Source organism: Molossus molossus, unplaced genomic scaffold (genome assembly GCF_014108415.1).
Source record: "Molossus molossus isolate mMolMol1 unplaced genomic scaffold, mMolMol1.p scaffold_m16_p_1, whole genome shotgun sequence".
Taxonomy (NCBI): Eukaryota; Metazoa; Chordata; class Mammalia; order Chiroptera; family Molossidae; genus Molossus; species Molossus molossus.
The window spans coordinates 222,031,805-222,047,260 of record NW_023425344.1 but is presented as its reverse complement, the minus strand read 5'-3'; the positions used below and the strand labels follow the sequence as shown (position 1 = coordinate 222,047,260).

At 47.8% G+C, this 15,456-nt stretch overlaps 1 protein-coding gene across 1 annotated transcript in view; it reads right to left on the bottom strand.

Moving 5' to 3' along the window:
- Positions 1 to 887: 887 nt before the first annotated feature.
- Positions 888 to 15,456, bottom strand: part of RAD51B (RAD51 paralog B) — a 547,382-nt gene continuing 532,813 nt past the window's right edge. The window contains exons 10-11 of the mRNA XM_036267364.1: positions 9,133 to 9,211; positions 888 to 1,097 (exon numbers count right to left, since the gene is read on the bottom strand). Of these exons, the coding sequence (XP_036123257.1) occupies positions 1,081 to 1,097; positions 9,133 to 9,211 (96 nt within the window). The 3' untranslated portion in view covers positions 888 to 1,080. The remainder of the gene's footprint in view (positions 1,098 to 9,132; positions 9,212 to 15,456) is intronic.

Genomic DNA, 15,456 nt, shown 5'->3' with positions numbered 1-15,456 from the left:
AGAATAAGACTTGATTCTAGGCTCCAAGGCGTTTAAAAACCTGTGTAGGGGGAACACGTACAAAGTGATCATACACAGGACAGCTTAGGGTCATTAACAACTTGGGTAAGAGAGGGCCCGATGTCCAAGGCTGGGAAGATCTGATGCCTGGCTTTGAAGGAGCTGAGGTCCCAGGCCGTGCACTGAGCCCATCTTGAAGCTCTGGTGGGAAGCCTTAGGCAGCAGGAGGGGCCAGGCCGAGAGTTGTGCTAGAAACCACTACATTATCCTATGGGTCACCAAGTGATTTATTTGCTAATTGACTGGCCCAGCTTTGGGCTTTAAATCTAAAGAAATCATTTCATCCTTTATTAAATACTGCAAGAATCTCACTCTTTGTTCTGCAGGGCCATACACAATATATTAGTGAAACTGGAATTTACACCACAATGGTCCTGTCACTAATGACCTTCCAAACGCCACTAATACCATACATGGCCCGCTTCTCAGCTGGATGCAAACCTGTCAGTGAACTCTGAGCCCACCGACCTCCCTCTGACACAGGAGCAGGCCCCCTGCCCATGCCCGCCCCCACCTCCCCATCTTTCCATGATTTCATTTCTGAACCAGTTCCTCTTTGGGGACCCCAATTCTTATACACCTCCTCTTTTTATTTGGTGGACAATACTTTATTAGGAAATGTTCCCTCCTGTAATTACAAATCCTGTTAGTCCTCCTCCTCCTCTCCCCAGGGGGATTGTGGGCTTTAATTAATTAATGTGGTTAAACCGCTTTGAGGTGCCTGGTTGAAAGGTGCTATATAAGTGCAAATTATTATCATTGTGGCTGTTGACATATCACGGCAGCAAAGCCTACAGCCCTGCATCTAGAGACCTGAACAAAGACTTCTTCGTCTTCACCTTCCCTGCGCGGTCGGAGCTGGCTGGCTCAGTGGAGGGGGCAAATCTGTTACCATCTCAACAGCAATCAACTAATTAATCCCCATTAGGTTGGCTTCCGTTTCCTTCTTCCAAGCAGCACAGTCCTGTTTCATTCCACAACTCACGCCTCCATCAGCTCTAGACAAAGGTCACAGTGTCCCTATGGCCTCTGTTGGCCTAAAGGAAAAAAAGAGGGAGAGAAAGAAAGTTTGGAAAAAAAACAAAACAAACAGGAACGTTGTTGTCATGAAACGCTCGAACTTCTCAGTCTAAGGGAGGCTTTCCTCCCTGCAGCGGGCCACTTACACGCACACCTGTCTGTTACCCAGCACAGGTGTGGGCTCGGGTCCTGTAGCCCAGGCTTGACTGCCGACAGCTATGGACAAAGGGGAGTCCTTCCTGGGCTGGGCGGGAAGAGGTCATCCAGGGAAGCTGGAGCCCCTCTTTGGCTTCCTCCTCTGCCCCCAGGTTTCCCCTGAGAAAGCAGCTGCCATCTGTAGCCAGGAAGTCCTCACAAAGGCAGGGGACCATGATGTAGATGTTTTGTGCTCCATCTAGCCCAGCCCAGCCCTTTACAAACGCCCAGTACTTCCACTATGACGGTAGCCACTGAAAGCTGCCCTGTGGGGGAGGCTTGGCCTTTCGAAGAGACACTACTGACCAAAATGCTCTTTACAAGGTTGTGCCTCAGACCCTTTGTTAGCGTGGACGTGGGTGAGCCTTAGGGGGGCATGTCTTCATCTGCCTCCATTTATCCTCCCTATTGAAGGGCTCCTTCAGGACATCGGTCAGTCTCTGTGGGAAATGATTTGGAGAGCAACAAAAGAACTTGGGCCCTTTGGGGGGCCTTCGGAATTCAGCAAACATCTGGGCACGGAAGGCCAGGTTCTCAAGCAGCCTAGCTGGGGAGATGTCAAAAGAGAAAGAGCTGTGTGCAATGCAGGCTCTCAGTTCTGTGGTGACATTTGTTGTAGAAAAACACTGACGCCCCAGTAGGTAGACAGGAAGATTGTTCAAAAGCTCCTCTGTTTGCCGGCTTGTGTGAGTGCGGTGCACTGTGTCGGTTCTCAGGGCTGGGCGAGGAAATAACAGTTCCGCGTGGCTGGGAGCAGCATGTGATGGGTGTCCTGACTCTGGGCGGACTATGAATACCCACGGTTGCGTAAGCCTGTCCTGGGTGTTGTTGGGAAGCATTTCTGCTATCCTCAAGGTTTCTAAAGTACTTTCCAGTCAAGGTAACTTAGATTCTCACCATGAGCATATTTTAATAGACAAAAAATAAATAAATAAATAAAAGAAGTACGGAGACTACGTGATTTATACTTCATGGTGAAATCAGGATCTGAACTCTTGGCCCTCAGTGTTCCCTTTATTGTTGAATCAATCCATTTAGAACACATTAGTCAGCATGATTCATTAGTCACATGGCGCTAATCAGCATTCCCCAGTGTCCCCAGATCTACCATCAAACGGCCAAGGAAACTGGTCTCGGTCAAGAGGCAGTGGAATGCCACTTCATCAGCATGCAGGGGCTGACGGCCAGCCCCACGTGTCTGGGGCACCTTCCTCAGCCATCCTAGTTGGAACGAGTCTTTCTCCTCCGTCCTTCCATGGTCCATTTCTGAACCTTGATGATATGCGTCACACTTTGGCTTTGAGTGGTTATTTTTGTTTTGAAATAACTAGATTTTGAGCTACTGAAGGGAAAGAACCATTTTTTCCCCCAGACTTCTGTCCACTGAGCACCATGGTTTGTAAACACAATAGATGCTCAACAAAATACCCACTGAACTGAACTCACGGAAATAAAGCTTAAGTCATATTCCACAAAGAACATCAAGTCCTTTTGGAACAGGTTTCCAAAGAAAATCAACAACCTGGCTTGATTTAATATCTTTTGGTATTATTACCTGGGCATCTTCACAAATGCAAACTATTAACTCTGCAAAGATAGCTGAATGGCTTCCAGATTCTAAAGAGGGGCATGGAGTCAGACTAACTACATTCCAGGCCTTGGAAGAGAGTTTTTCTCTATAACCTTATTCCAACTAACATTTTGTCCCATGTTTTAAAAAACTGTGGAAACAGGAAAAAACATTTTGGGGGAAAAAGTGTTTAGTCTATGATTTTGGGCCCAAATTCATCCCCAGCTTTGTGCTATAAGCATTAGAGTAGCTGTTGTTCAAATATCTTTCTTGCATAGTGCATAATAGCAAAACACGTACTAAAGTTTCTGCTTGAGATAGATTCTGTTTTGGGTGGGGGGCCAAGATTTGGGGATTCTGAGTCAAGGTGTCATTACTGACTAATACCTCTCTTCTCTGATCTAGACTCTAGGAAAGAGAGTCCTGACATCATTTTTACCATATAATATTTATGTTGCATTTCAATATTCTGCAATGAGCCCAAACCTAGGGTCTGTACTATTGCATTGTGGGACCTAATCTCTGCAATTGGACTCCTCTGAAAGGGATGTGTTACTGCATGTTCACCTCCTTCTCTCATAGAAATACAGCTCCTCAAATTTAGCTGTACTCCAGGCCATCCAGATTAGCACCTCCATACCTTCTGACCAGCCATTCTGCTTTTTGATATATACTCAGAGAAACCCTCACACTTGCGTACCAAGAAACATGTGCCACAGAATTCATTAAATTAACAAGTAATTGAAATTTCCATCAAGAAAGGAATGGATAGCCCTGGCCAGTTTGGCTCAGCGGTTAGAGCATCGGCCTGCGGTCCAGACAGACCTGGGTTCGGTTCCCGCTAAGGGCATGTACCTCGGTTGCAGTTTGTCCCTGGCTCTGGTTGGGTCGTGTGGGTGGCAGCCACTCGATGTGTCCCTTTCACATCGATGTTTCTCTCTCTCTCTCTCTCTCTCTCCCGACTCTATCTGAACAAAAAATGGAAAAATGTCCTCAGGTGAGGATAAAAAAAAAAAAGAGAAGGAAGGAATGGATAACATGGTATATTCAAACAATGGCTATGGATACCTCAATTAAAGTGAAAGAACGTGATCTATAAGCGTCAATGGGGACATGCTGCAAAAACACAACGCTAAGTGACAAAAGCAAGTTATGGCATGATGTGTGCAATGAGCCCTCTGTACAGATTTGGAATGCACTCCAAACAGATCTCTCTTTGAGGCCAATGGCTAGAGTAATAATAAGTAATAATAAGAACAAAGCAGAGGGCCAGTGTGGGGAGAGGTCATGGAGGAGGGAATGCGAAGTGAATGTTAGAAGAGAAGAGAGCTGGCAGATGGGAGTCCTTCCTCAGTTCCTCTGGGAAGGTCCACACCGAGAAGGCTGCGGCGGCACTCAGCAGCTCGGGGACAATTTCACAGGCCTGCTCTGCCCTCTTTGCTGTGACCTCTGGGAGAGAAGTTCACTCTCTCTGCTCCACTGAATCCCAGGGCTCTCTGCCCAGGCTCCCACAAGAATGCCAGGCTGTGCCAGGTGTGTGGGTGGTATTTACCAGGCAGACACTTCCATACCTGGACGGAAATAGATTGCGAATCTTCTGGGTCACTTTGAGTCCACCAGGCAGAAAACATTTAGATGGGTTACTGATTCAGACTGAAATCTGATGAACCCTGATGGTGGTATTTGGGGGGAAAGAATTTTTCAATAAATCATCCAATTGGCTCAGTAACTAAGAAAATGGAGAAGAATCTAACCCAACTTTGTGACAAGGGAACAAATAGAGGAAATTAATGTCTCTCCCAATATGCTTTGAAAGGCAATCAAACAACTCTTGATTTTACAAGAAAGACGGGGCACATAGCTTTCTAGCTCTTAAAAAATCCTCGTTTTACTTCTTTGATTTCTGGTTTCTTCTAAGGCCCTATACTAGATGGTTAGAAAAACAGAAAACTAGCTTTGTTTCCAGCGCCTTCTCGGGATCTATTGCAGGGTCCCCTGGGCTCCCCGTGGGCTCCCCATCCCCACCCCAAGCGTTATGCTGCTCATTCAAACCTAAGCTAGTAGAGGACAGCACCAGAATCCAAGTTCAACTTGCCATACCCTATCTTGATTTTTTAAAAAACAATATAAAAAAAAAACATTCTGTCCTACTGAGAAACTAAGCCATTCTCTTCTGTCCGGTTCAAAACAATCTGGCTTTTGTTTTTCAAAATGCTTCCTAGGTCCCGGAGGAAAAGGAGGGTGCGGAAAAGTCAGAGTGAGCAAGGAGGAGCCCCTCAATCGCGCCCTGCGTCCTGCGGGCCAGCCCCTCCTCTGGGTCCGCTGCTTCCCCAAGTCGGCAGGCCTGACTGCCGGGCCACAACGCCTGGGTGGCGGCCGGGGAGCCAGGCCCATGTTCTCCCCGGGCTTCCTGCAGCAGCAGCCACCCAGCCTGGCTGCTTTAATTATAGAATCTTTATTCCTGGCCTTGACACAGAGGCCCAGGGGGCCCCGTTGTGTTCTGGGTGGCACAACATTTGGGGATTCCTGGGGACACAAAGGACAAGTGCGAGTCAAGTTGGAGCCCATAAACGCTCCCCTCCCTCGGGCAGCCATGCGGTTCCGTGGGCCCATCCTGCTTTGCCCTCGCCTCTAGGTCCTGGCACCGCTTGGCCTCGCTGTGGGCTAGCCAAACCTCCAAGCCTTCCACTCGTGCGTGCTGCGGCTTTCATGGCGGACTCGGGGCAACAGTTAAAGTGGACTAACGGCACCTACCCCCCTTCACCTTTCCCACTTCAATTGCACGAAAAAGCTGAATTCTCCCTCTGCTGGGACCTGACCCCTCTCGAAGTCAAACCATCAGAAGCTGGTGGCTGTGAGCTCTTTCTCCTTGGGGCCTAAGTATTTCCAGGGTCTCGGGCCCAACCCTGAGAGGCCAGGATCTCTGACAACCTGGGACAGACAAAGAAGATGCAAGCAGCGGTGTTACCATGGCAACGGCCAGAGTAAGCCGGCCTCCCCAAGATGCTGGGAGAGTGGGTTTTCTTTCTTTTACTTTTTCTTTTTTTTCCGCAAAAGGAGAATAGTTCCGCTCTCTATTTTACTATAACAATAGCATGGACCAGCGCCTTCAAGTGCTTCAAAAAGCAGCCTAAGAAATCGCTAAGCAAGCCCCTCAGTGTCCCCAGCCTGCCGCTGTATTGTCCCAGCCCAGTGAACAAAGGGGTGGGCAGGGGATCAGGCCACCAGTGGCCGCAGTTCCCAGCATCCTAACCCTTGAGAACCGGTGAGGGGAGTGGCGTGTGGAGCCAGGAAATCAAATTTGAGCCTCGCCTTTTATTCCCTCCCCCCCAGAGCTCGTCAGGTATTATAAAACCTCCTGCTTAGCAGGCCAGTAGGAATCCTGGGGCTTGCTAAGGGGATAAAAGGCACTGAGGGATCATTCTCACACTCGCCAGTGGTCCCCCTGGAAAAGCAGCCTGTTTGGGTTGTGCTCCGGGCGCTCCAGGCGGCTCCTCACCAAGGCTGAGTGCTCCCCTTGTGCGGGCCCACGAGCTGCCTCGCTCGTCCTGCTCTCCCCTTGGCCCCCTGCCCCTCAGGCAGGAATCGCATGCTGCCCCCTCCAGCTCCAGGTACCAACCTCCATGCCAACTCAGGGCTATCATGCCAGAGCAACCCTCACACAAGGAAACCTTACTGGCCTCCAGGGCTGGTACCTTCCAAGGTTACCACCCAGGGATCAAAGGTTTCTTTGCTTTAAACCTGGGGAAATGTGCAGGTGTTTTCTAGCTCAGTCATCTGGTAAGACTGGGGGGAAAATAAGCTTTTATGTTCCAGTCTGTGGAGATCTCAAGGGTGTAGGTCTACTGGGCTGAGTGAATGATAAGTACACCATCTCCTCGGAGAATCAGATATAGCCAAAGTTGGGAAGGTCTTTAGAAATCACCCAGGCCAATGACTACAACCCAGGTAAGAGAAACATTTGCACTGCATCCTCCATACAGAAACTGAAAATGCACACACACAACCATACACAATCGTACAACCACACACACACACACACAAAACAAATACTTCATGAAACAATACAATATGCTGGTTGTGACTCATTCATTTCATTTTATCATCCAGTAATGGGTTATGAAACAATTTGCAAAGCACTGAATGAGGGTCAACACTGTCATTTTCAAGCTGACAAAACTACTGTGCCAGAGGTTTTCTCCAGATCACACCAGAGCTGGAACAGATATCCAAGGGGGTATGTGTGTGTGGGGGTCTCTCTCCAGTAAAGGAGGGGTCCCTATTTTTTCCTGAGGATTATTGCTTCCTTGGGTTTCCCCAACATCTTGGGAGCACATGGCTGGAAGAAAGGGCTCGCCCAGAGGCGTACACTCGGCGCACTGCTAATCCGGGCAGAGGGTTTTGCTTTCAGAACAATCAGGTGAAGCTCTGTAGTGTCTCAGACATTTTTATTGATTCCTTGGGGTTCGTGGATCATCAGACACTTTCCTGAATTTTTTTCTTTCCTGGACACACAACTCCAGGTCAGCCTCCTTTCGTAACTCACTTTCTCCCCTGTTTTCCAACTTTTTCTAATATTCTTTCTTTGTAGTTTTTTTAACCTCTACCGATCAATTACAGCTCCAGTCTCCATTTTCTCCACCAACTTCCTCTTTCCTGTCAAAATCACGATCTTAGCCACGGGTGTCAGAGAGGCAGCCCTGTGAATGTTGTTTCCACAAATACTATCCTAAAAGTTACCCAAATTAGATCCGGCATAGAAATACTTTTTACCGAAATACCCAGTGATCAAGACTCTCAATGCAAGCCATCTGAGGAGAACTGTCTTATAATCTTCCATAGATTTTCTTGAAATCTTCATCTAATTTTGCTATGCATTGACTTCTAATCTTTTACGAAAGGCTCTAAGATTGAAGAGCAAAGCCACACTGCACCGGGTAAATAACACTCGCCTTCGGATTGCTTATTAGTTACACACCCTTAGAGAGCAGGCAACAAAGGGGCCTGCTGTTTGCTCTGCTTAATCTCATCTTAAAATCTCTGCTTCTTTGTCAGAAAACAGTATTTGCAATTGTAAAAAAAATATTTACCAAGGAACTTGGATAGCATAAGTCAAAGGCTAAGAGCCAAAGGTCAGTAGTTCTTACCCCAAATTTCCCTGGCCCCGAGTCCCTGCTGTGGAGCGCGGCCGCAGCAAACAAACACGGGGCTCTCCAGGCCCAATAGGACGCAGCGGTGCAGAGGGGGCCGGGGAGGCTGCAGCCCGGTGCTCCCCAGCCTGCCCCACGAGCCCCACTCAGTCTTGGCAGTGCAATGTGTCTCTGGGGATAGTATACGTACTTACGTTGTTTCACAAACCTGGAGAAAAGATTCAGCTCACACAACCCCACTAGGCAGATATCTGCCGCCCCTGCCCCCCACAACAACGACAACGTGTTCCCCTGTGGTTCAGATTATGTATTCACTTATGTGTCTCTGTGGACAGGGCCTCCTGCTTGACAGTGGGGGCAGATAAGTATCCTGAGCAATTCTGTGGGGAAGCTTCTTAACTGACCAAGTAGTTTGGGACATCTGACCCTGGGGGCTAAGTCCAGTGGTGTCTGACTTGATCTCATGTTCACCGTTCTCTGCACAGACCTGCATTTGGAAGCCTTTCCTACCTACCAGAGGGGCCAGCATCTGGGAGTGAGCCGCCATGCAGATCGGCGAGTTCCTGGGGGCTCACCACGAGCCGAGACCAGCTCCTTCTAAGCCCCAGGCCATGTCACAAGGGGTAGGTCAGCAAAGCCTGGTCCCAGTGGGGACTTGAGCACCAGGAAAGGAGATGGCGTGACCAGACACAGGCTGAAGAAGTAAAGCTCATGGAGCCGTACAAGGTGCCCCACAGGCTGCGGGCCGCGGGTTCTTTACCTGCCGAGCAAGAGGGCTCCGAGGCAGTGCGGAGCCCCCCAGTGTCAGAGACACCCTGCCATCTCACCCCGCGGGATCTGCGTGGACTGGGCCGGCGGCCGTTCCCAGCTTGCTCAATTTGACCCCCATTCTCTGGTTGTTTCCCTCTGTTAGAAAAGTCTATAGTCCTCCCGAAGCCCGCCACCACCTCTGTCGAATTCTTGCCACAAATGCCAATCTGTTCATCTCATCAGGATAAATACCACTGGACAATTCCTCTTGGCCTTCGCTTCTGCCCTGCAGTAGTTTCGACCAGGAGCACAGCAGTAATTATCACTGGCGCTGAGCAGCCCTGAGCATAATCAGCTTAAAGAAATGGCTTAGTCCAAGGATCTTACCTTGAAGAACCAGGCCTTCCTTCTGGATGGTGTAGACAAACGAGGTGAAGGGAGCCAGAGGGGACTTGGCAATGAGAATCTGCACATAAAGCACATTTCCCAGGGTTAGTCTAAGGGGAGATCAGGTCCCTCCCCACTGGTACCGTGTAACCACAAGCCATAAGGTTAATTTATTATTGTTGTTGTTTTTAATAGGTTTTTATTGATTTTTTTAGAGAGAGAGAGAAAGGGGGAGGGAGAGAAACATTGATTAGCTGCCTCTTGCATGCCCCCTACTAGGGATCAATCCTGCAACCTGGGCACGTACCCTGACCCAGAATTGAACAGGGGACCTCTCAGTGCATGGGATGTACCCTGACCCAGAATTGAACAGGGGACCTCTCAGTGCATGGGATGTACCCTGACCCAGAATTGAACAGGGGACCTCTCAGTGCATGGGATGTACCCTGACCTGGAAGTGAACAGGGGACCTCTCAGTGCATGGAATGTACCCTGACCCGGAATTGAACAGGGGACCTCTCAGTGCATGGGATGTACCCTGACCCAGAAGTGAACAGGAGAGCTCTCAGTGCATGGGATGTACCCTGACCTGGAAGTGAACAGGGGACCTCTCAGTGCATGGGATGTACCCTGACCCAGAAGTGAACAGGGGACCTCTCAGTGCATGGGATGTACCCTGACCTGGAATTGAACAGGGGACCTCTCAGTGCATGGGATGTACCCTGACCCGGAATTGAACAGGGGACCTCTCAGTGCATGGGATGTACCCTGACCCGGAATTGAACAGGGGACCTCTCAGTGCATGGGATGTACCCTGACCTGGAATTGAACAGGGGACCTCTCAGTGCATGGGATGTACCCTGACCTGGAATTGAACAGGGGACCTCTCAGTGCATGGGATGATGTTCAACGAACTGAGCCACACCAGCCAGGGCCATAAGGTTTATAGGTTTATTATTATTTTAAAATTATTTTAGAACCAAATGAGAGTTATTCTGTCAGTCAATTCATTGCCCTGGAAGGCTGTTCATTTGTTTCAACTAGTTTGCCCTTGAATGCCATATTCTTGAGTGTTTTTCTAGAAATACATTTCATTCTTTCAGGTCATGTGCTTAGTTATCTTTCTGTCCAATGATAAACCTAGTCTAATTTTATTCATAAACTTAGCTATTTTACTAAAATAATTTTTCAAAGCTCCCTTATGAGATAAAGATTTACCATCATTGTCAATATTCAAAATAATTTGCTACAGGTAAAGCCATGGTAGGTTGCTTTGTTGACCCCAATTCTTCACCAAGTCTGTATTCACACCCTTTGCCACGTGACGACGGTTCCACTTAGTCAAGGTGCAGAGTATTTCTCATGGCCCTTGACTGGGGTTTGGCCACATGACTTGTTTTGGCCAATAGGCTGTGCCAGTTCTCAGCCTAGGCCTTAAGAAGCCCAAAATATCTCACTTATTCTCTTATGCTTCTGCTACTGTCAGAAGAAGAATGTATCCAGGCTGACCTGCTGGCTCAGAAGGAGGGTCAGAGACACCTGGGGCAGAACTGGCCAGCCAGGCCCATCCCAAACAGCAACCCCCAGGAGACCCCCCCCAGACATAGTAGTTAAATGCTCATTATTCTATGCCTCTGAGAGTTTGGTGTTTTCATGAACCATTACTGCGGCAAGAGTTGACTGACATACCAGCCACCACAAAATATCAAAAATATTTTGAGCAATGGCATCCTCCTAAAAAGATACCTACCTTAAAGGGGATGGTCATTTGGTCATTACCAGCAACCCACTATCACACCTCATTTGGTTATATAGAATTTCTAAGGACTGGTGGATTATTCTATTGTAACATTTCTCCTAAAGGAAGATGAACACCTGCTTGCTGTTCTACAAATTAACATCATCAAAAATAGAGACAGTGGGTCACAGAGCCACTTAGACAACCGGAAAGGCAAGGAAGGAGGAAGAACTAATTTCAAACAAGCACAAGGCTCACATGTAATAACTCTATCTCAAGTCAACAAACATTTACTGACAGTCAAGTCGGAGAAACGGGGGAATAATGTGGCGAAAAGAGAGCAGGTCTCCTCGTGCGGTGGGGTCCAGGGGTCTGAGGCAAGGCTCGCGGCGTCCCCCGAGAGCAGCCCCCTTCTTCATTTTAGCAAATAACCCCTCAATTTCAACATTCTTCTTTTGCAGCTAGGGTGGCCATATGACTGAGCGTTGATGAACAGAATGTGAGTATAAGCGGCAAGTAGAACTTCTGGGTTATATTTTCCTAAGAAAATGGTGGGCTCTTTACTTCTCCTTTTCTCCTTTCCAAGGGTGGGAACCAGCCCCGCCCCACGGATGACCTCCTGGGAGACGACAAAGCCACACAGCAGGGGGAGGCTGGGTGGCCTCATAGAGCACCAGTGCCTCCCACCTGGGTCATCTGTCCACCTCGGGAAAGAACTACTCGTCCGAACCACTGCATTTGGGACATCTTTGTCACTGTGCTGCAGCCGGAATTCTAACCAGTACTGTCACTATGGACAATCTAACTTTTTTGAGTCTCAGTTTCCTCCCATATAAAGTGGGGATAATACCACTCACTAAATGTTACTGTGTCCAACTAACAAGAATATTTCCAACCAACTCATCATATATGCTTCCCAAATACTCCTTAACACTCGCTTATCAAAAACCAATATTCTTTGCTTTTACCAGAGGATTCAACTCAAGTCGAATCTCAGTAATTTTTACAATTGCTCCAAAGTTATCTAGATAAACTTGCTCATCCTTCTCGGGATCAATGAGTAGAGAGTGGGCATTTACATCTTTTTTTTTATCCTCACCTGAGGACATTTTTTCCATTTTTTGTTCAGATAGAGTGGGAGGGAGAGAGAGGAAGAGAGAGAGAGAGAGAGAGAGAGAGAGAGAGAGAGAAACATCGATGTGAAAGGGACACATCAAGTGGCTGCCACATGCACGACCAACTAGGGCCGGGGACAAACTGCCACTGAGGTATGTGCCCTTAGCGGGAACCGAACCCGGATCTCTCTGGACCGCAGGCCGACACTCTAACCGCTGAGCTAAACAGGCCAGGGTGGGCATTTACATCTTCATGTCAAAAATATCTCACCTTTAAATTAAGGAGGAACCTTCCTGACAGAGACAGTTTGGGAATGGTTCAGTGTGAAGTTGGGGGATGCCCCTGGTGGGGGGATTTCATCACAGAGGAGAGGACAGTGTTTCTCAAACTTTAACATGGCGTGAGTCACCCGGGGGTCGGATTCTGAGTCATAGCTTCTGAGTGGGGTCCGAAAGTCTGATTTTCTAACAAGTTCCCAGGAGATGCTGATGCTGTGGTCCATAGACCACATTCTGAGTGGCTGGGTTCCAAGACCTCAGCCTGACTGAAGGGCCTAAGGCGGAGAAGCAAGAAGAGATGGGAGTCCTGAGACCAGTCAGGAGGCTACTGAGATAATTCAGGGATGACGGACAAGGGCCTAAACCCCAGCTGTGTTAGAAAGAATGTGGGAAAAGGACATGAATAAAATATAAACCCTTTAGATCAAAGAGCAATAGAAATAAACTAAACATATCCAAAACTTTAGATCTTTCTTGTCTGCAGAAAGCAATTGGACACGAAACCGAAAGGGTATAAATAAATAACAATCAGCCCTGGCCAGTTTGCCTCAGTGGTTAGAGCGTTGGCCCACAGACCGAAGGGTCTCAGGGTCAGTTCCCCATCAGGGCACATCCTGGGTTGCAGGTTTTATCCCTGGCCCTGGTAGGGGTTGTGTGGGAGGCAACCAATCGAGGTGTCTCTCTCACATCAATGTTTCTCTCTCTCTCTCTCTCTCTCTCCCTCCCTTCCACTCTATCTAAAAATCAATGGAAAAATATCCTCGGGTGAGGATTAACAAAACAAACAAATAAATTAACAAGCAATATAGTACCATAGTATATATTTGAAAATTATATTATCATTTTTATTTTATAAAGTGCAAAATTAAAACTCAGGAGAGAAAAGAATGTGATATTCCAGTGCAAGGCAACAGATATACCTGAGCCTGAGCCTTCCAGCCCCGCGGCGCTGCTGCCAGCAGCTGACTGCTGACTCGCCCAGGGAGCACATGCCCACCTTAGGAGCGACCAGAGCCCCGGCCAGGAGGCCCTCACCTGGGGGACCGCACATCTGGAAGGACCTCCTTTCCAGGGACGAGGGGTTTGGACAGGCCACTGATTGATGCCGTGCCCTTCTCAAGCAGGGCTTAAAATGGGTCGTTGAAAGGATGATTTGTGTGCAGTTAGAAAAAGGAAGTGATCAATTATGTCCGATGAATCCCACTTCCTTGTTGGGGGCGACAGAGAACTTCCAGATTGATGGATCAAGAGCAACCTGGTGAGGGGCAGCCACCTCTAGTAGACTGTACTGCAATGCAGCCCTGGTTCCATCACGTTCAACATTCTGACCGACCTGGACGAGGATGCTGATGTTTTCGACCACATCTACACAACAAACATGGGATCCAGCAGGGAACAAAAGCGACAAAAATCGCTACTCTAAAAGAGCTTCTATTCTAAAGGAGGAAAAAAGGTAATAAACAAAATGAGTAAGTAAAATATATGGTATGTTAGATGATTATATGTGTTAAATGATTATATAATCATTGAGTATGATTATATAAGGGAGAACAAAAGGTAGAGTAAAAGTATAGGAAGTGTATGGATCAATTTTAAATAGAGCGGTAAGGGAAGACCTCACTGAAAAGGTGACATCTAAACTTGTGGATCATGTAACTAAACCCATTGATTGGTGCTGACGATGGTCACAGACGGTGAAAAAGAGAGAGAGTTAGTATATTAGATTAGATGATCATAATATCAAAACACTTCTCAATGTGGCTAGGATATTGGGACCAATCCTACAAATCTTTTAGGATGCAATTTTATGTAAATCTATGTATGGTCTGTTCCTGAGAACAGAGGAGCAACTTTTATTGGTACAGAATTGGGAGATGAGACGTAGCTTTTAGAAAATGGATCGGGAGTGTTAGTAACTATAGTTCAGTACACATTGGTTGTGAGAGTGGTTCACAAAAATCGAGTGTGGCCGGCCAGTGTGGCTCAGTGGTTGAGCGTCGACCCATGTACCAAGAGGCCGCCAGTTCGACTGACAGTCAGGGCACATGCCCAGGTTGTGGGCCCAATCCCCAGTGGGGGGCATGCTGGAGGCGGCCAATCAATGTTCTCTCTCATCGATGTTTCTCTTTCTCTCTCCCCCTTTCCCTTCCTCTCACTGAAAAAAAAACACAAAAATTCAATATAAAGAAAAAAAAAAATCGAGTGTGGTCTCAGGCTAGATCAACGGAGACAGGATCCGTAACGAGGAAGTGTTGCTCCTGCTCTGCTTTCCATTCAGCAAAGCATGCTGGGTGCATTGTGTGTGGCCTGGAGCCCCAATTCCAAAAGGGAAACTGACAAACAGAACTGGAGCACCATCAAGGTGGTTAGACACCCAGAGCAACCCATGACCACACACCCTTCAATGCACACATGATGGTGAGAGGCCTGGCGCGAAGGTGTATATGCTTTAATATGAATGTTCTGATCTGGAGGCTCTGTGGTATTCCACAGCAGGGACCGGAAGTGTAAATCAGCTTTCTAGTCCAACAAATTTCAGGGAGAGTGATACTTGCCATGTATCTTTGTGACTACAGATAGACTGGAATCAATATCCCATGCTCTGTGCATGTATGCCTCTCAAACTATAAATCATCCTCTTCCAAAGCAAACAGCCCTTCCTCGCAGATTCTTTGGGCTGTTGTGTTTCAGGTGTTCCGTCATCCCATACGTTCGGGGTGTTATAATCATTGCCCAACTTGGGCTGTTGTCAAGTGTTGTTCTCTCTTCTTCAATAGACAGTGTCCTGCGGGGAGGGCCTGGTTGCTTAATGAAACTCTAGGGCCCTAGTGAAACATTTTTATCACATGGAACCCTGTGTGCAATGTGTGAAGTTGGCTCTGGATCCCTCTGAGGATTCACGGAAATATGGAGCCGGGCGAGCAGACATGTGACGCAGAGCTGACAGCTCCACCAGGCAGGTGTGTGGCATTGCGAGCTGTTAATTCCACCTCCTGCAAACAGCCAGAGTGTTTCTTCTTGAATGTGTCCTTCGTATCAGACCAGCTCAGCTCTAACTACACCCCAGTGAATATACTTTCTCCTCTCTTCACTTACTATTGCAAGAAAAGTGGTCATTAATGTTGTGTGTACCATGGACATGCTGGGTCCCAAATCCCACTACCATCTGGAAGTAATTTCCATTACTTGTCC